Source organism: Biomphalaria glabrata, chromosome 3, assembly GCF_947242115.1.
Source record: "Biomphalaria glabrata chromosome 3, xgBioGlab47.1, whole genome shotgun sequence".
Lineage (NCBI taxonomy): Eukaryota > Metazoa > Mollusca > Gastropoda > Planorbidae > Biomphalaria > Biomphalaria glabrata.
In genome coordinates this window covers 36,416,102-36,436,227 of record NC_074713.1, presented here as the reverse complement: position 1 = coordinate 36,436,227, position 20,126 = coordinate 36,416,102, and the positions used below count along the sequence as shown (strand labels likewise).

At 38.4% G+C, this 20,126-nt stretch overlaps 1 protein-coding gene and 1 long non-coding RNA gene across 2 annotated transcripts in view; one reads left to right on the top strand and one right to left on the bottom strand.

The window, feature by feature from the left end:
- Positions 1–11,070, bottom strand: part of LOC106056973 (solute carrier family 25 member 45-like) — a 56,349-nt gene extending 45,279 nt beyond the window's left edge. The window contains exons 1-3 of the mRNA XM_056024836.1: positions 10,520–11,070; positions 10,267–10,370; positions 9,153–9,338 (exon numbers count right to left, since the gene is read on the bottom strand). Of these exons, the coding sequence (XP_055880811.1) occupies positions 9,153–9,178 (26 nt within the window). The 5' untranslated portion in view covers positions 9,179–9,338; positions 10,267–10,370; positions 10,520–11,070. The remainder of the gene's footprint in view (positions 1–9,152; positions 9,339–10,266; positions 10,371–10,519) is intronic.
- Positions 7,282–8,712, top strand: LOC129925301 (uncharacterized). Its single transcript, XR_008777097.1, has 3 exons — positions 7,282–7,472; positions 7,996–8,261; positions 8,452–8,712. It is a non-coding gene; the product is annotated as an uncharacterized LOC129925301 (long non-coding RNA).
- Positions 11,071–20,126: the final 9,056 nt, after the last annotated feature.

Genomic DNA, 20,126 nt, shown 5'->3' with positions numbered 1-20,126 from the left:
GTAGGAGGTAGAGATTAGGTAAACAGTGAACTTACTTGGTAGGAGGTAGAGATTAGGTAAACAGAGAACTCACTTGGTAGGAGGTAGAGATTAGGTAAACAGAGAACTTACTTGGTAGGAGGTAGAGATTAGGTAAACAGAGAACTTACTTGGTAAGAGGTAGAGATTAGGTAAACAGAGAACTTACTTGGTAGGAGGTAGAGATTAGGTAAACAGTGAGCTCACTTGGTAAGAGGTAGAGATTAGGTAAACAGAGAACTTACTTGGTAGGAGGTAGAGATTAGGTAAACAGAAAACTTACTTGGTAGGAGATAGAGATTATGTAAACAGAGAACTTTCTTGGTAGGAGGTAGAGATTAGGTAAACAGTGAACTTACTTGGTAGGAGGTAGAGATTAGGTAAACAGTGAACTTACTTGGTAGGAGGTAGAGATTAGGTAAACAGAGAACTTTCTTGGTAGGAGGTAGAGATTAGGTAAACAGTGAACTTACTTGGTAGGAGGTAGAGATTAGGTAAACAGTCAACTCACTTGGTAAGAGATAGAGATTAGGTAAACAGAGAACTTACTTGGTAGGAGGTAGAGATTAGGTAAACAAAGAACTTACTTGGTAGGAGGTAGAGATTAGGTAAACAGAGAACTTACTTGGTAGGAGGTAGAGATTAGGTAAACAGAGAACTCACTTGGTAGGAGGTAGAGATTAGGTAAACAGTCAACTCACTTAGTAGGAGGTAGAGATTAGGTAAACAGTCAACTCACTTGGTAAGAGATAGAGATTAGGTAAACAGTGAACTTACTTGGTAGGAGGTAGAGATTAGGTAAACAGTCAACTCACTTGGTAAGAGATAGAGATTAGGTAAACAGTCAACTCACTTGGTAAGAGGTAGAGATTAGGTAAACAGAGAACTTACTTGGTAAGAGATAGAGATTAGATAAACAGTCAACTCACTTGGTAGGAGGTAGAGATTAGGTAAACAGAGAACTTACTTGGTAAGAGGTAGAGATTAGGTAAACAGTCAACTCACTTGGTAGGAGGTAGAGATTAGGTAAACAGAGAACTTACTTGGTAGGAGGTAGAGATTAGGTAAACAGTCAACTCACTTGGTAAGAGGTAGAGATTAGGTAAACAGAGAACTCACTTGGTAAGAGGTAGAGATTAGGTAAACAGAGAACTCACTTGGTAGGAGGTAGAGATTAGGTAAACAGTGAACTTACTTGGTAAGAGGTAGAGATTAGGTAAACAGAGAACTTACTTGGTAAGAGATAGAGATTAGGTAAACAGTCAACTCACTTGGTAAGAGGTAGAGATTAGGTAAACAGTGAACTCACTTGGTAGGAGGTAGAGATTAGGTAAACAGAGAACTTACTTGGTAAGAGATAGAGATTAGGTAAACAGTCAACTCACTTGGTAAGAGATAGAGATTAGGTAAACAGAGAACTTACTTGGTAGGAGGTAGAGATTAGGTAAACAGTCAACTCACTTGGTAAGAGGTAGAGATTAGGTACTCACTTGGTAAGAGGTAGAGATTAGGTAAACAGTCAACTCACTTGGTAGGAGGTAGAGATTAGGTAAACAGAGAACTTACTTGGTAAGAGATAGAGATTAGGTAAACAGTCAACTCACTTGGTAAGAGGTAGAGATTAGGTAAACAGTCAACTCACTTGGTAGGAAGTAGAGATTAGGTAAACAGAGAACTTACTTGGTAGGAGGTAGAGATTAGGTAAACAGAGAACTTACTTGGTAGGAGGTAGAGATTAGGTAAACAGTCAACTCACTTGGTAGGAGGTAGAGATTAGGTAAACAGAGAACTTACTTGGTAAGAGATAGAGATTAGGTAAACAGAGAACTTACTTGGTAGGAGGTAGAGATTAGGTAAACAGAGAACTCACTTGGTAGGAGGTAGAGATTAGGTAAACAGTGAGCTCACTTGGTAAGAGGTAGAGATTAGGTAAACAGAGAACTTACTTGGTAGGAGGTAGAGATTAGGTAAACAGAGAACTTACTTGGTAGGAGGTAGAGATTAGGTAAACAGAGAACTTACTTGGTAGGAGGTAGAGATTAGGTAAACAGTGAACTTACTTGGTAGGAGGTAGAGATTAGGTAAACAGTCAACTCACTTGGTAAGAGATAGAGATTAGGTAAACAGTGAACTTACTTGGTAGAAGGTAGAGATTAGGTAAACAGTCAACTCACTTGGTAAGAGATAGAGATTAGGTAAACAGAGAACTTACTTGGTAGGAGGTAGAGATTAGGTAAACAGAGAACTTACTTGGTAGGAGGTAGAGATTAGGTAAACAGAGAACTTACTTGGTAGGAGGTAGAGATTAGGTAAACAGAGAACTCACTTGGTAGGAGGTAGAGATTAGGTAAACAGTCAACTCACTTGGTAGGAGGTAGAGATTAGGTAAACAGTCAACTCACTTGGTAAGAGATAGAGATTAGGTAAACAGTGAACTTACTTGGTAGGAGGTAGAGATTAGGTAAACAGTCAACTCACTTGGTAAGAGATAGAGATTAGGTAAACAGTCAACTCACTTGGTAAGAGGTAGAGATTAGGTAAACAGAGAACTTACTTGGTAAGAGATAGAGATTAGGTAAACAGTCAACTCACTTGGTAGGAGGTAGAGATTAGGTACTCACTTGGTAAGAGGTAGGGATTAGGTAAACAGTCAACTCACTTGGTAGGAGGTAGAGATTAGGTAAACAGAGAACTTACTTGGTAAGAGATAGAGATTAGGTAAACAGTCAACTCACTTGGTAAGAGGTAGAGATTAGGTAAACAGTCAACTCACTTGGTAGGAAGTAGAGATTAGGTAAACAGAGAACTTACTTGGTAAGAGATAGAGATTAGGTAAACAGAGAACTTACTTGGTAGGAGGTAGAGATTAGGTAAACAGAGAACTCACTTGGTAGGAGGTAGAGATTAGGTAAACAGTGAGCTCACTTGGTAAGAGGTAGAGATTAGGTAAACAGAGAACTTACTTGGTAGGAGGTAGAGATTAGGTAAACAGAGAACTTACTTGGTAGGAGGTAGAGATTAGGTTAGGTAAACAGAGAACTTTCTTGGTAGGAGGTAGAGATTAGGTAAACAGTCAACTCACTTGGTAAGAGATAGAGATTAGGTAAACAGTCAACTCACTTGGTAAGAGATAGAGATTAGGTAAACAGAGAACTTACTTGGTAGGAGGTAGAGATTAGGTAAACAGAGAACTTACTTGGTAGGAGGTAGAGATTAGGTAAACAGAGAACTTACTTGGTAGGAGGTAGAGATTAGGTAAACAGAGAACTCACTTGGTAGGAGGTAGAGATTAGGTAAACAGTCAACTCACTTGGTAGGAGGTAGAGATTAGGTAAACAGTCAACTCACTTGGTAAGAGATAGAGATTAGGTAAACAGTGAACTTACTTGGTAGGAGGTAGAGATTAGGTAAACAGTCAACTCACTTGGTAAGAGATAGAGATTAGGTAAACAGTCAACTCACTTGGTAAGAGGTAGAGATTAGGTAAACAGAGAACTTACTTGGTAAGAGATAGAGATTAGGTAAACAGTCAACTCACTTGGTAGGAGGTAGAGATTAGGTAAACAGAGAACTTACTTGGTAAGAGGTAGAGATTAGGTAAACAGTCAACTCACTTGGTAGGAGGTAGAGATTAGGTAAACAGAGAACTTACTTGGTAGGAGGTAGAGATTAGGTAAACAGTCAACTCACTTGGTAAGAGGTAGAGATTAGGTAAACAGAGAACTCACTTGGTAAGAGGTAGAGATTAGGTAAACAGAGAACTCACTTGGTAGGAGGTAGAGAATAGGTAAACAGTGAACTTACTTGGTAAGAGGTAGAGATTAGGTAAACAGAGAACTTACTTGGTAAGAGATAGAGATTAGGTAAACAGTCAACTCACTTGGTAAGAGGTAGAGATTAGGTAAACAGTGAACTCACTTGGTAGGAGGTAGAGATTAGGTAAACAGAGAACTTACTTGGTAAGAGATAGAGATTAGGTAAACAGTCAACTCACTTGGTAAGAGATAGAGATTAGGTAAACAGAGAACTTACTTGGTAGGAGGTAGAGATTAGGTAAACAGTCAACTCACTTAGTAAGAGATAGAGATTAGGTAAACAGAGAACTTACTTGGTAGGAGGTAGAGATTAGGTAAACAGTCAACTCACTTGGTAAGAGGTAGAGATTAGGTAAACAGTCAACTCACTTGGTAGGAGGTGAAGATTAGGTAAACAGAGAACTTACTTGGTAAGAGATAGAGATTAGGTAAACAGTCAACTCACTTGGTAAGAGGTAGAGATTAGGTAAACAGTCAACTCACTTGGTAAGAGGTAGAGATTAGGTACTCACTTGGTAAGAGGTAGAGATTAGGCAAACAGTCAACTCACTTGGTAGGAGGTAGAGATTAGGTAAACAGAGAACTTACTTGGTAAGAGATAGAGATTAGGTAAACAGTCAACTCACTTGGTAAGAGGTAGAGATAAGTTAACAGTCAACTCACTTGGTAGGAGGTAGAGATTAGGTAAACAGAGAACTTACTTGGTAGGAGGTAGAGATTAGGTAAACAGAGAACTTACTTGGTAGGAGGTAGAGATTAGGTAAACAGTCAACTCACTTGGTAGGAGGTAGAGATTAGGTAAACAGAGAACTTACTTGGTAAGAGATAGAGATTAGGTAAAAAGAGAACTTACTTGGTAGGAGGTAGAGATTAGGTAAACAGAGAACTCACTTGGTAGGAGGTAGAGATTAGGTAAACAGTGAGCTCACTTAGTAAGAGGTAGAGATTAGGTAAACAGAGAACTTACTTGGTAGGAGGTAGAGATTAGGTAAACAGAGAACTTACATGGTAGGAGGTAGAGATTAGGTAAACAGAGAACTTACTTGGTAGGAGGTAGAGATTAGGTAAACAGAGAACTCACTTGGTAGGAGGTAGAGATTAGGTAAACAGTGAACTTACTTGGTAAGAGGTAGAGATTAGGTAAACAGTCAACTCACTTGGTAAGAGGTAGAGATTAGGTAAACAGAGAACTCACTTGGTAAGAGGTAGAGATTAGGTAAACAGTCAACTCACTTGGTAGGAGGTAGAGATTAGGTAAACAGAGAACTTACTTGGTAAGAGGTAGAGATTAGGTAAACAGTCAACTCACTTGGTAGGAGGTAGAGATTAGGTAAACAGAGAACTTACTTGGTAGGAGGTAGAGATTAGGTAAACAGTCAACTCACTTGGTAAGAGGTAGAGATTAGGTAAACAGAGAACTCACTTGGTAAGAGGTAGAGATTAGGTAAACAGAGAACTCACTTGGTAGGAGGTAGAGATTAGGTAAACAGTGAACTTACTTGGTAAGAGGTAGAGATTAGGTAAACAGAGAACTTACTTGGTAAGAGATAGAGATTAGGTAAACAGTCAACTCACTTGGTAAGAGGTAGAGATTAGGTAAACAGTGAACTCACTTGGTAGGAGGTAGAGATTAGGTAAACAGAGAACTTACTTGGTAAGAGATAGAGATTAGGTAAACAGTCAACTCACTTGGTAAGAGATAGAGATTAGGTAAACAGAGAACTTACTTGGTAGGAGGTAGAGATTAGGTAAACAGTCAACTCACTTGGTAAGAGGTAGAGATTAGGTACTCACTTGGTAAGAGGTAGAGATTAGGTAAACAGTCAACTCACTTGGTAGGAGGTAGAGATTAGGTAAACAGAGAACTTACTTGGTAAGAGATAGAGATTAGGTAAACAGTCAACTCACTTGGTAAGAGGTAGAGATTAGGTAAACAGTCAACTCACTTGGTAGGAAGTAGAGATTAGGTAAACAGAGAACTTACTTGCTAGGAGGTAGAGATTAGGTAAACAGAGAACTTACTTGGTAGGAGGTAGAGATTAGGTAAACAGTCAACTCACTTGGTAGGAGGTAGAGATTAGGTAAACAGAGAACTTACTTGGTATGAGATAGAGATTAGGTAAACAGAGAACTTACTTGGTAGGAGGTAGAGATTAGGTAAACAGAGAACTCACTTGGTAGGAGGTAGAGATTAGGTAAACAGTGAGCTCACTTGGTAAGAGGTAGAGATTAGGTAAACAGAGAACTTACTGGGTAGGAGGTAGAGATTAGGTAAACAGAGAACTTACTTGGTAGGAGGTAGAGATTAGGTAAACAGAGAACTTACTTGGTAGGAGGTAGAGATTAGGTAAACAGTGAACTTACTTGGTAGGAGGTAGAGATTAGGTAAACAGTCAACTCACTTGGTAAGAGATAGAGATTAGGTAAACAGTGAACTTACTTGGTAGGAGGTAGAGATTAGGTAAACAGTCAACTCACTTGGTAAGAGATAGAGATTAGGTAAACAGAGAACTTACTTGGTAGGAGGTAGAGATTAGGTAAACAGAGAACTTACTTGGTAGGAGGTAGAGATTAGGTAAACAGAGAACTTACTTGGTAGGAGGTAGAGATTAGGTAAACAGAGAACTCACTTGGTAGGAGGTAGAGATTAGGTAAACAGTCAACTCACTTGGTAGGAGGTAGAGATTAGGTAAACAGTCAACTCACTTGGTAAGAGATAGAGATTAGGTAAACAGTGAACTTACTTGGTAGGAGGTAGAGATTAGGTAAACAGTCAACTCACTTGGTAAGAGATAGAGATTAGGTAAACAGTCAACTCACTTGGTAAGAGGTAGAGATTAGGTAAACAAAGAACTTACTTGGTAAGAGATAGAGATTAGGTAAACAGTCAACTCACTTGGTAGGAGGTAGAGATTAGGTAAACAGAGAACTTACTTGGTAAGAGGTAGAGATTAGGTAAACAGTCAACTCACTTGGTAGGAGGTAGAGATTAGGTAAACAGAGAACTTACTTGGTAGGAGGTAGAGATTAGGTAAACAGTCAACTCACTTGGTAAGAGGTAGAGATTAGGTAAACAGAGAACTCACTTGGTAAGAGGTAGAGATTAGGTAAACAGAGAACTCACTTGGTAGGAGGTAGAGAATAGGTAAACAGTGAACTTACTTGGTAAGAGGAAGAGATTAGTTAAACAGAGAACTTACTTGGTAAGAGATAGAGATTAGGTAAACAGTCAACTCACTTGGTAAGAGGTAGAGATTAGGTAAACAGTGAAATCACTTGGTAGGAGGTAGAGATTAGGTAAACAGAGAACTTACTTGGTAAGAGATAGAGATTAGGTAAACAGTCAACTCACTTGGTAAGAGATAGAGATTAGGTAAACAGAGAACTTACTTGGTAGGAGGTAGAGATTAGGAAAACAGTCAACTCACTTAGTAAGAGATAGAGATTAGGTAAACAGAGAACTTACTTGGTAGGAGGTAGAGATTAGGTAAACAGAGAACTTACTTGGTAAGAGGTAGAGATTAGGTAAACAGAGAACTCACTTGGTAGGAGGTAGAGATTAGGTAAACAGAGAACTTACTTGGTAGGAGGTAGAGATTAGGTAAACAGAGAACTCACTTGGTAAGAGGTAGAGATTAGGTAAACAGTCAACTCACTTGGTAGGAGGTGAAGATTAGGTAAACAGAGAACTTACTTGGTAAGAGATAGAGATTAGGTAAACAGTCAACTCACTTGGTAAGAGGTAGAGATTAGGTAAACAGTCAACTCACTTGGTAAGAGGTAGAGATTAGGTACTCACTTGGTAAGAGGTAGAGATTAGGTAAACAGTCAACTCACTTGGTAGGAGGTAGAGATTAGGTAAACAGAGAACTCACTTGGTAGGAGGTAGAGATTAGGTAAACAGTCAACTCACTTGGTAGGAGGTAGAGATTAGGTAAACAGTCAACTCACTTGGTAGGAGGTAGAGATTAGGTAAACAGAGAACTTACTTGGTAGGATGTAGAGATTAGGTAAACAGAGAACTTACTTGGTAGGAGGTAGAGATTAGGTAAACAGAGAACTTACTTGGTAGGATGTAGAGATTAGGTAAACAGAGAACTTACTTGGTAGGAGGTAGAGATTAGGTAAATAGAGAACTTACTTGGTAGGAGGTAGAGATTAGGTAAACAGAGAACTTACTTGGTAAGAGGTAGAGATTAGGTAAACAGTCAACTCACTTGGTAGGAGGTAGAGATTAGGTAAACAGAGAACTTACTTGGTAGGAGGTAGAGATTAGGTAAACAGAGAACTTACTTGGTAAGAGGTAGAGATTAGGTAAACAGAGAACTCACTTGGTAGGAGGTAGAGATTAGGTAAACAGAGAACTTACTTGGTAGGAGGTAGAGATTAGGTAAACAGAGAACTTACTTGGTAAGAGGTAGAGATTAGGTAAACAGAGAACTTACTTGGTAGGAGGTAGAGATTAGGTAAACAGAGAACTTACTTGGTAGGAGGTAGAGATTAGGTAAACAGAGAACTTTCTTGGTAGGAGGTAGAGATTAGGTAAACAGTGAACTTACTTGGTAGGAGGTAGAGATTAGGTAAACAGTGAACTTACTTGGTAGGAGGTAGAGATTAGGTAAACAGAGAACTCACTTGGTAGGAGGTAGAGATTAGGTAAACAGAGAACTTACTTGGTAGGAGGTAGAGATTAGGTAAACAGAGAACTTACTTGGTAAGAGGTAGAGATTAGGTAAACAGAGAACTTACTTGGTAGGAGGTAGAGATTAGGTAAACAGTGAGCTCACTTGGTAAGAGGTAGAGATTAGGTAAACAGAGAACTTACTTGGTAGGAGGTAGAGATTAGGTAAACAGAGAACTTACTTGGTAGGAGGTAGAGATTAGGTAAACAGAGAACTTTCTTGGTAGGAGGTCGAGATTAGGTAAACAGTGAACTTACTTGGTAGGAGGTAGAGATTAGGTAAACAGTGAACTTACTTGGTAGGAGGTAGAGATTAGGTAAACAGAGAACTTACTTGGTAGGAGGTAGAGATTAGGTAAACAGAGAACTTACTTGGTAAGAGGTAGAGATTAGGTAAACAGTCAACTCACTTGGTAGGAGGTAGAGATTAGGTAAACAGAGAACTTTCTTGGTAGGAGGTAGAGATTAGGTAAACAGAGAACTTACTTGGTAGGAGGTAGAGATTAGGTAAACAGAGAACTTACTTGGTAGGAGGTAGAGATTAGGTAAACAGAGAACTCACTTGGTAGGAGGTAGAGATTAGGTAAACAGAGAACTTACTTGGTAAGAGGTAGAGATTAGGTAAACAGTCAACTCACTTGGTAATACTATGTGAGCTAGTCATTTTTGCCCTCGCTTTAAACTCTGGGGAAGGTCCAAAAATAATGGTGATGTTTTGTTTAGTCAGCTGATGTCGTGACAATAAGTTTGAACTCCTCGGCTGCTCTTGTAGATTGATGGTTCACTTCTGACATATCTTAACACTGATTTCTTTGTGCTACAACCTAGGAATTAACAAGAACAACATTTAAAAAAATAAAGCTTATATTAAGTGTACTTGTATCAATTAGTTTGAATCAGTCATGTAATTAAATTTGTAATGGATCTTGACTAACAATATAAAAAGCCGTAATAAAAAAAAATATATAAAAAAAGGGGAAAGCCTTTTCAAGCCAACACGGTAACCACTCTGCTAGTGAAGAGCCTATGAACATAGAAGATTGTAGAGTTATCTATTGTGTCTCTAGTCTCGTCTTAATTTTCATGGTGTGTTCACTAGGAGTCAGTCGTGGTGTATAAAGGGAACTAACAAAGCTTAGACTTCCACATCAGTCATGTACAGACTCCTTACCTTGTTTGAGATACCAAACAAAATAATTAATTAATAATTACCAATAATTAAGTAACTTATTGTTGTTGTTTTTTTTTTATTCTTGTGTTGTCAGGTAAAAAAATACCTGTGTGAAATTTTAGCTAGATCCGATATTGGTTGTGGGAGAAAAAACGTGTACAAACAGACAGAGTTGATATAGGCTGTGTAAAAAAAAACTGTGGAAAGAAGAAGCCATATATAAATATTGTTAACTGGACTTGCATTCACGGCCCAGTGATCACATGTTTATATACATGTTTGTGTGTGTGCGTACGTGTGTGCAGAGTAACCCCCTGCCGAAACCCCCAACCCTGAAATAAAATCCTGGCTACGCCCATGATCTAGTCACTTGTTTCATGTTGTTTGTTAGCACATAGAGGAAGTATAGTTGACCTCGTGGCGCTCTTTAGACTTTGACCTAGATAACTCCCTGAGTACATAGAACTGAGCTCTGTCAGAGTCTGTACATTGTACACTCATTTACAGTCGGTAGGGCGACTGAGTAGAATACCTGTTGTTAAATTAATGCTGACTTACATATAAAAAGGGAGACTACTCACCTGGATTTCTGATGTCGCATCTCACTGAATGAATTGTAGATAATAATTACATACAGATCTGCATGTGTTGTTGAGTTTAAAGGTCAGAGTATTAACCGACTTATCTAAGGAAAAAAAAAGCTTACATATTATAATTAAAATACAAGGGAGATAAATGCTGAATGCATTATTTGGTTATATTTAGTAAGTTATCGGTCTTTTTTTTAAATATTTCGGTCAAATCGATTTGCGATTATTACTAATCGAGATCTACCAGTGCGAACTCGGTGCCCCTTTAATCAGGCAGAAACACAGCAGAGTTACTACATTCAGTTGTCTAGTCTAATGCACAGCTGTGGTGATAGGACTACATGTCAGACTCACACCACAGACCATCGCTACCACAATATTGACCGGTGGGGACTACGAAGCAAAAAAGGTGTGAACAGCTCATTGGCTGAGTCAGCTGGAAGGCATTCGTCAGCCAGCCAACGAGATTCGAGAACAGAGAATGTTAGAAATGACGGAATCTCACTGGTCAAAGAAGAAACTCTTTCCTTTTGAATCGCTACAATTCTTTGTGGTAGCGACTGCAATGTGCGGGAGCTTTAAACGTGGGTCACGTGACCATGTGATCACTGGGCCGTGAAGTCCAGTTAACAATAGTCATACTAACTAGAAATGGCAATTTCAACGGGCCTAGAGGTCATGTCAGATTTTGATTACAATGTGGCGGCTAGGCGGAGTTGCACAAATTCCTTTTACTGTTGCTTGGAACAGATCTAGATTCTAGTCATCAAGTTGGATGTCTGTGGTTCACGTCTCCGAAGCCCAACTTCATGTTTCGCCAATAATTTTTTTCTTTATGCCTGCTCTCCTATTACAGTTTTACCTAAACATGACTGTTATGTTACATGTCATCTACATTCAGCACGTTTGAAGTTACAAGTGTTTGCATACTATACAATATGTTCATATATATATTATATATAGTCTGTTCTATGTCTTTATACCTAAATGAAATCTGAACTATAAGACAGCATTATTCTGTTGTTGTTTTTTTAGCGGCCCCCGAAAGGGAATAAGACGCTATTAGTTTTGTGTGGAATGTCTGTCCGTCCGTCCCGTTTAGATCTCGTTAACTAGAAAAGGTAGTGAAAATCTGACCACAATATTTTAGACCATTCAAAGTTCTGATGCAACGGCTACTTTTTCTTTTCTGAAAACGAAAAATCTAATTTTTTAAATCACTTATGCAAGCAGTTTTTTTAATTAAAAAAATCACCAGTTTTACAACTATTCACTATTAATAGTAACAAACACGGGAGGCTTTTTAGTAGGGGAAATATACATTTACCATATTTATAACACATTTATGCAAATGGTTTTAGAATTTTTGTCAAATAAAATATTTTTTTTTACATTTGTTTTGCTAAGTTAAGTAAGTTCGGTCATACTAACTACTACATTTATACACAAAAGAAGTTTTTTTCAAAGAGAAATAAACTATTTAGTATAAATGTAAGTTGGACATAATTTAAAACAACAATTAATAAATAGTTGTTCATATTATCCTGTGAACTGCAGTACAGTGTTATAACTTTTCGCCGTCTATGTCTGTCCTCGGCAGCGGAATGTCTTTTGGTCTCAAATGTGTATCCCGCGGCCTTTGTAAGTGACCTCCGTCGGTCCAGTTCTGAAGCCGCGTGCAACCCGGTGCTCTCTTCCATGTCAGTTAAAGCAAATTGGCGCCTAAGCTGGTCTTCAAAGCGTTTCGTGGGGCACCTCTGTTATGTCGACCACCTTTCAGCTCACCAAAAAAAAAAAGACTTCTTTTGGCCTACGTACGTGCCCTATGTGAGATACGTACCCTGCTACACCCTGCGACGCCGCTGACCCCATACTGTATCGGCACTTTCCGTTCCTTTGGATATATATCAGCTGCGTACAGATAGTGTGTGTGTGTGTGTATTTCATTAATCTTTATTACATTCTGATCCTTCAATCTTTCTGAAAACATTTATTGTACCCTAGTGAAAAATAGTTCCCCCTTTCAGATCTTGTGGTCTATAGGGAGACGTTTCTGTGGCCTACGGTTAACGAGGGTGTAATGTGGCCAGCACAACGACCAACCGCCTTTACTTTACTAATGCCAGGTACCCATTAGAGCCCAAAGATCCCGCAATTAAAAATTCCAGTCTACATTAGGATTCGAACTCCGGACCCTTTACCGCTCAGCCACCGTACCCTAAATTGGCTTAGAATAGTTAGTGGAGTTGGTGGAAAGACTGTAGACACCCCGCCCTTGCCAGCCATGGGGTCTGGGGGAGCGCTGTGAGCTGTCAAGGTGGGGTCCGGGGTCAGCCAAACACTATTTCCGGTATTTAACCCCCCCCCCCTCCCCAAAAAAAAAGCATATTTTGAGGTATCTACAGTGCATTATCCTGCTATTAAAAAAATGTTTAAGAAAACAAATCTATTCACTGTTTTTCATTTATTAATAGAACCCTGCGATTTGTAGGAATTTGTAACCCCTATTGGCAACGCTCATGGAATTTGATAGTTTGCTTTAGCTTTTATATCGAAAAGGGAAGTTTTATCCCAAAACAATCTTTTTGGGGGTTTAAACTAAAATATCTTTTGGAGTTTGTTTTTCTTTCAACTCAAAATCCCCTTAGCTACGCTCATAGAATTTGATTAATGTAATTTTCTTTAGAATTTTATCGAAGAGAGGGTTTAAAACTCAAAACCATATGGAGGGGAGTTTAAACTTAAAGCCCTTTGTAGTGTGTGGGGGGGGGGGTTAAGCTCAAAACCCCCACTGGCTACGCTCGAGTTTTGTGACTGAAGGTTGCTTAAATTTTATAATTGAACAGGTTGTTTTTAGCTTAGCTCAGGTAGGGGATATTAACTTAAGCCCGCTGGAAGGGTTTTGAACTCAAACCCCTCTTAGCTATGTTCATAGAAACATAACTGTGTTTGCTTTATTTTGTTTTATAGAAGAGGAGGGGATTTTAAACTCAACCCCCCCCCTGGATGTGCTGGGGCAAGTGATGACTTTACATTAAAATCTCACCTATAATAAACATAATCAAACCAAAGATCATTAACAAAATTCCACCGGGTAGCGGATTTCATTTCGGTGGGGGGGGGGGGAATTTGAACCCAACTCACCTGAGCAGTGAAATGAGAGCAGTGAGATGAGTTAAAGAGAGCAGTGAGATAAAGAGAGAGCAGTGAGATGAAGAGAGCAGTGATTGAGATGAATAGAGCAGTGATATGAAGAGAGCAGTGAATAGGATAAAGAGAGCAGTGAAGGAGATGAAGAGAGCAGTCTTAGACTTAGGTCCTCCCGCGCCGTTCGGCGCATTGGGCGGTATCTGTCTCCATAAAGATCTGTCACTGGCAATGTCTGAAACCTCTTCCCACCTTGTGTCCACTGTTCTGAGGTCCTCCATGAATGTGTGTTGCCAAGTAATACGAGGACGTCCCTGTTTGCGTTTTCCTCGTTTTGGCTTCCATGTTATCGCAACTCTTGGTATGCGTAATTCATTTTGACGTAGAACTTGTCTCGCAAACCTCATGCGACGCTCAGTCACTACCTCACTAAGTGTTCGACTCCCAGTTCGGCATAGGATTTCCTTGTTTGAGACCCGATCTGTGTAACCGACTCCCAAAATCCGTCTCAGCCATCTCTGTTGAGCCACATTTAGTCTTTTCTCAATTTTGACAGATGACTTCCATGTCTCACATGCATATGTAGCAGTTGGAATGACGATTGTGTTGAGAAGGTGTATTTTTGTCTCGAGTCCAATGGCTTGGCTAGTCCAAATAGGCTGCAGCCTTTGGAAAATGCTCCCTGCCTTTCCTATTCGGCACGCTACATCATGGTAAGCATCTCCATCATTTGTTATGATGCTGCCAAGGTACGTGAACTTATCCAGCTCTTCAAGCTTTGACTCGCCAAGTCTGACGGGGACACCCTTTGCCTTATATCCCACTCGCATAATTTTAGTCTTATCCAAGTTTATGCGGAGGCCAATTTTGGGTGCCTCTGTCTAGGCTCTCCGTCATTTCTTGAATGCATTTATTTGTAGCCCCGAGTAGTGCAACATCATCAGCAAAGTCCAAGTCTGTCAATCGGAGTTGTTCACGCCATGGAATACCAAAGGCAGTCAGGTTCATTGCTCTCCTCATTATGTAGTCGATGGCTAGGAGGAAAAGGAAGGGAGATAAGATGGACCCCTGTCTCGATTGTAAAAAACTCTGTTGTTCCCTCTTCTGTTTTAATGCAGCAACTAGACTGACTGTAAAGGTGTTGTAGGATCTGGACGAATTTTTCTGGGATGCCGTATTCTCTATTTTCCATAGTGATTCTCGGTGGACACTATCAAACGCTTTTTTGAAGTCCACGAAACTGATCGTTGGCCGTTGTTGGTACTCAAGACTTTGTTCTATGATATTTCTTAGAATGAAAATCTGCTCTGTACATGATCTGCCTCTTCGGAAACCTGTTTGTTCTCCTCTGAGCCTCTCATCTACAGACTGTTGAAGCCGTCTCAACAAAACAGTGCTGAAAACATTGCCAGGGACAGAGAGGAAAGTAATGCTCCTTCAGTTGTTGCAGTCTGCCAAGTTGCCCTTTTTTGGAAGCTTTACAATCACTCCCTTTTGCCAGTCCTCGGGGACTTTTGAAGTTCGCCAACAGAGATTTAATAGATCAGTCATTCTGTTAACAATGCACTGTCCCCCATATTTTAGCATTTCTGCTAATATCATGTCTAGCCCTGGTGCTTTGTTATTCTTTAGCACTGCAATGGCCATGATAACCTCCTCAGCAGTTACTGGGTCTGTCTTGACCTTGAGATCATTGTCTGGAGAGGGGTCCTTGAATATGTAAGTTAGGTCTGGCGACAGTTGGTTTAGGGTCTCTTTAAAGTGCTCTACCCATCTTGCATCCTGTTCTTCTTTCGTTTACAAAGTTTTGCCTTGCTTGCTTGAAGAGAGCAGTGAGATTAGATAAAGAGAGAGCAGTAAGATGAAGAGAGCAGTGAGATGATGAGAGCAAAGATTGAGTTAAAGAGATCAGTGAGATAATGAGAGCAGTGAATGAGATGAAGAGAGCAGTGAATGAGATAAAGAAAGCAGTGAATAAATTGAAGAGAGCAGTGAATAAATTGAAGAGAGTAGTGAATGAGATGAAGAGAGTAGTGAATGAGATGAAGAGAAGAGAGAATGAGATGAAGAGAGCAGTGAATGAGATGAAGAGAGCAGTGAATGAATTGAAGAGAGCAGTGAATGAGATTAAGAGAGCAGTGAATGAATTGAAGAGAGCAGTGAGATGAGAGCAGTGAATGAGATGAAGAAAGCAGTGAATGAGTTGAAGAGAGCAGTGAATGAGTTGAAGAGAGCAGTGAGATGAGAGCAGTGAATGACATGAAGAGAAGAGAGAATGAGTTGAAGAGAGCAGTGAATGAGAAGAAGAGAGCAGTGAGATGAAGAGAGCAGTGAATGAGATGAAGAGAGCAGTGAGTTGAAGAGAGCAGTGAATGAGATGAAGAGAAGAGTGAATGAGATAAGGAGAGCAGTGAATGAGATGAAGAGAGCAGTGAGATGAAGAGAGCAGTGAATGAGATGAAGAGAGTGGTGAATGACATGAAGAGAGCAGTGAGATGAAGAGAGTGGTGAAATAAATAGAGTGGTGAGATGAAGAGAGCAGTGAATGCAATAAAGAGAGCAGTGAATGAGATGAAGAGAGCATTGAGATGAAGAGAGCATTGAGATGAAGAGAGCAGTGAATGAGATTAAGAGAGCAGTGAATGAATTGAAGAGAGCAGTGAATGAGATGAAGAGAGCAGTGAGATGAGAGCAGTGAATGAGATGAAGAAAGCAGTGAATGAGTTGAAGAGAGCAGTGAGATGAGAGCAGTGAATGACATGAAGAGAAGAGAGAATGAGTTGAAGAGAGCAGTGAATGAGAAGAAGAGAGCAGTGAGATGAAGAGAGCAGTGAATGAGATGAAGAAAGCAGTGAGATGAAGAGAGAAGTGAATGAGATGAAGAGAAGAGTGAATGAGATGAAGAGAGCAGTGAATGAGATGAAGAGAGCAGTGAGTTGAAGAGAGCATTGAGATGAAGAGAGCAGTGAATGAGATTAAGAGAGCAGTGAATGAATTGAAGAGAGCAGTGAATGAGATGAAGAGAGCAGTGAGATGAGAGCAGTGAATGAGATGAAGAGAGCAGTGAATGAGTTGAAGAGAGCAGTGAGATGAGAGCAGTGAATGACATGAAGAGAAGAGAGAATGAGTTGAAGAGAGCAGTGAATGAGAAGAAGAGAGCAGTGAGATGAAGAGAGCAGTGAATGAGATGAAGAAAGCAGTGAGATGAAGAGAGAAGTGAATGAGATGAAGAGAAGAGTGAATGAGATGAAGAGAGCAGTGAATGAGATGAAGAGAGCAGTGAGTTGAAGAGAGCAGTGAATGAGATGAAGAGAAGAGTGAATGAGATAAGGAGAGCAGTGAATGAGATGAAGAGAGCAGTGAGATGAAGAGAGCAGTGAATGAGATGAAGAGAGTGGTGAATGACATGAAGAGAGCAGTGAGATGAAGAGAGTGGTGAAATAAATAGAGTGGTGAGATGAAGAGAGCAGTGAATGCAATAAAGAGAGCAGTGAATGAGATGAAGAGAGCATTGAGATGAAGAGAGCATTGAGATGAAGAGAGCAGTGAATGAGATGAAGAGAAGAGTGAATGCAATGAAGAGAGCAGTGAATGAGTTGAAGAGAGCAGTGAGATGAAGAGAGTGGTGAAATGAAGAGAGTGGTGAAATGAAGAGAGGGGTGAGATGAAGAGAACAGTGAGATGAAGAGAGCGGTGAAATAAATATAGTGGTGAGATAAAGAGAGCAGTGAATGAGATGAAGAGAGCAATGATATGAAGAGAGCAGTGAAATGAAGAGAGGGGTGAGATGAAGAGAGCAGTGAATGAGATAAAGAGAGCAGTGAATGAGATGAAGAGAGCAGTGAGATAAAGAGAACAATGGTCTAAAATAAAATGAACTACTAACACATACAATTTCTTTTAGTTATTTTTGATCATGTCAAAAACTACAAAATATTTCTTGAAACTTCTGCTTGTAAGTAAAATCCAATGAAATTCAAATCTAATGAATAAAACTCAAGAACAATTTTCAAATATGGAATACATTATAATCATTATATAAAAAATTTCAACCAGTAATATATTGTTGCATTATTTAGTAACTAAAAGTTAGTTCTTAAACAAAAAACAAGGATAGTAAAAATCAGCAGCAGTTTATACATTCAATGCAATCCTCTTGAGTACAACTGTTATCAGTATATTTTTATCTATAGTATATTGATAGCCTGAGTAAAACTTAAACAAAATTTGTTATAAAGTGACCAATGACCAATTGAGTCACACCATAAAAACATAACATTAATCTAGCATTGTGAAAACATTTTCACAGCTCTAGCATAATAGTTAAAGCATTCAAACTAAACAATGTAGCAACTCCTTCAGTTCAGGTCATCCAGTAATTAAAGAACTAAAAAGTGTTTTAAGAAAGAAAGTTATATTTGTTCAACATCAAAAAACAAAGTCATTTAATATCAAAACATGTACCCCAACAAAGAAAAAAAATTACATTTCCAGATCTTTTGAATAATACCCAGATCTTTTGAATAATACCCAGATATTTGACCAACATTGAAAATGCCTTATAGTTTAAACAACAACACCACCAAAAATATTCCATCATTTAAGGTTAAAGGGTTAGCTACAAATGGGACATCTATGTGCAATCAAACTAAAAACATAATCAATCAACCAAATACATACACCTAAGTACCTTTCACTTACTGAAGCCTAGTCCCGATTGGCAGTGAGAGATCATATATACAGTCATCTTATTAACTGTGTCTAATGCACACTACATCTCATGTTTGTAATTGTTACATTATTTAAGTATCAAACTAGCAACAAACTGAAAATGTATATTAAGTAAATCATAATCTAAACATTTTAAATGTAATTAATAAATAATCATGTACATTTATATACTATCAATAAAATACAATAAATCAATTTAGGAGGCTAATAGAAAATGTTCAGATTAGCATCAAGTCTATTTAGCTCATGGTAACTAATTTTAGCATTAAATTTGTTCAACATCTTATAATATCTGATATAACTAACTTTAGCCATGAGTCTATTCAAAACAAGGTAATATTTGATATAACTAACTTTAGCCATGAGTCTAGTCAAAACAAGGTAATATTTGATATAACTAACTTTAGCCATGAGTCTATTCAAAACAAGGTAATATTTGATATAACTAACTTTAGCCATGAGTCTAGTCAAAACAAGGTAATATTTGATATAACTAACTTTAGCCATGAGTCTATTCAAAACAAGGTAATATTTGATATAACTCACTTTAGCCATGAGTCTATTCAAAACAAGGTAATATTTGATATAACTAACTTTAGCCATGAGTCTATTCAAAACAAGGTAATATTTGATATAACTAACTTTAGCCATGAGTCTAGTCAAAACAAGGTAATATTTGATATAACTAACTTTAGCCATGAGTATTAAAAACATGGTAATATTTGATATAAGTAACTTTAGCCATGAGTCTAGTCAAAACATGGTAATATCTGATATAACTAACTTTAGCCACGAGTATTCAAAACATGGTAATATTTGATATAACTAACTTTAGCCATGAATCTATTCAAAACAAGGTAATAGTTAATATAACTAACTTTAGCCATGAGTCTAGTCAAAACATGGTAATATTTGATATAACTAACTTTAGCCATGAATCTATTCAAAACAAGGTAATATTTGATATAACTATCTTTAGCCATGAGTCTAGTCAAAACATGGTAATATTTGATATAACTAACTTTAGCCATGAGTCTAGTCAAAACATGGTAATATTTGATATAACTAACTTTAGCCATGAGTCTAGTCAAAACATGGTAATATTTGATATAACTAACTTTAGCCATGAGTCTAGTCAAAACATGGTAATATTTGATATAACTCACTTTAGCCATGAGTCTAGTCAAAACATGGTAATATTTGATATAACTAACTTTAGCCATGAGTCTAGTCAAAACATGGTAATATTTGATATAACTAACTTTAGCCATGAGTCTAGTCAAAACATGGTAATATTTGATATAACTAACTTTAGCCATGAGTCTAGTCAAAACATGGTAATATTTGATATAACTAACTTTAGCACACTAAATCTGTTCAGAATCTAATAATATTTGAGACCACTAACTATTGCCTTTATACAAAAAAATGTTAGAATGGTCTGAAAATTAATTACTATTTGTTAATATTTAGAAATTTTAATAATTAAGTCATACATTTGTCACCTGACTAAAGAAAAAGATAATGTGACTTATAAATTTTAACAAAAACTCAGTAAAATAGGTGAACCTAGATAACAGACCCTCACCAGGTGTGCCATAAAAGACAGGTCTTATGAAAAATCCACAATTTTTTTTTTAAGAAACCAACTTTAACAAAGAAAATTTGTTAAAAGCACATTTGGACTACACTGAATCCTGTTAAGGACCATATCATATCAGCTAGTCAGTTATGTTATGGTATAATCATTAGTTAGTTCTATCAAATATTACCATGTTTTTAATACTCATGGCTAAAGTGGGAAGCGTGGTCGAGAGGCTAAGTGCGCTTGAACTTGGCTTGGCTACCTAGAAGGGGCCTCGAGGTTCGACACCTGACTCGGGCAGAGTTGTGTTTACTGAGCGCCTAAAGGCAGCACGGAAAACCAACTCCTAGATACCCCCTCCCCCCCACTGGTCCACAAATGAGATTGG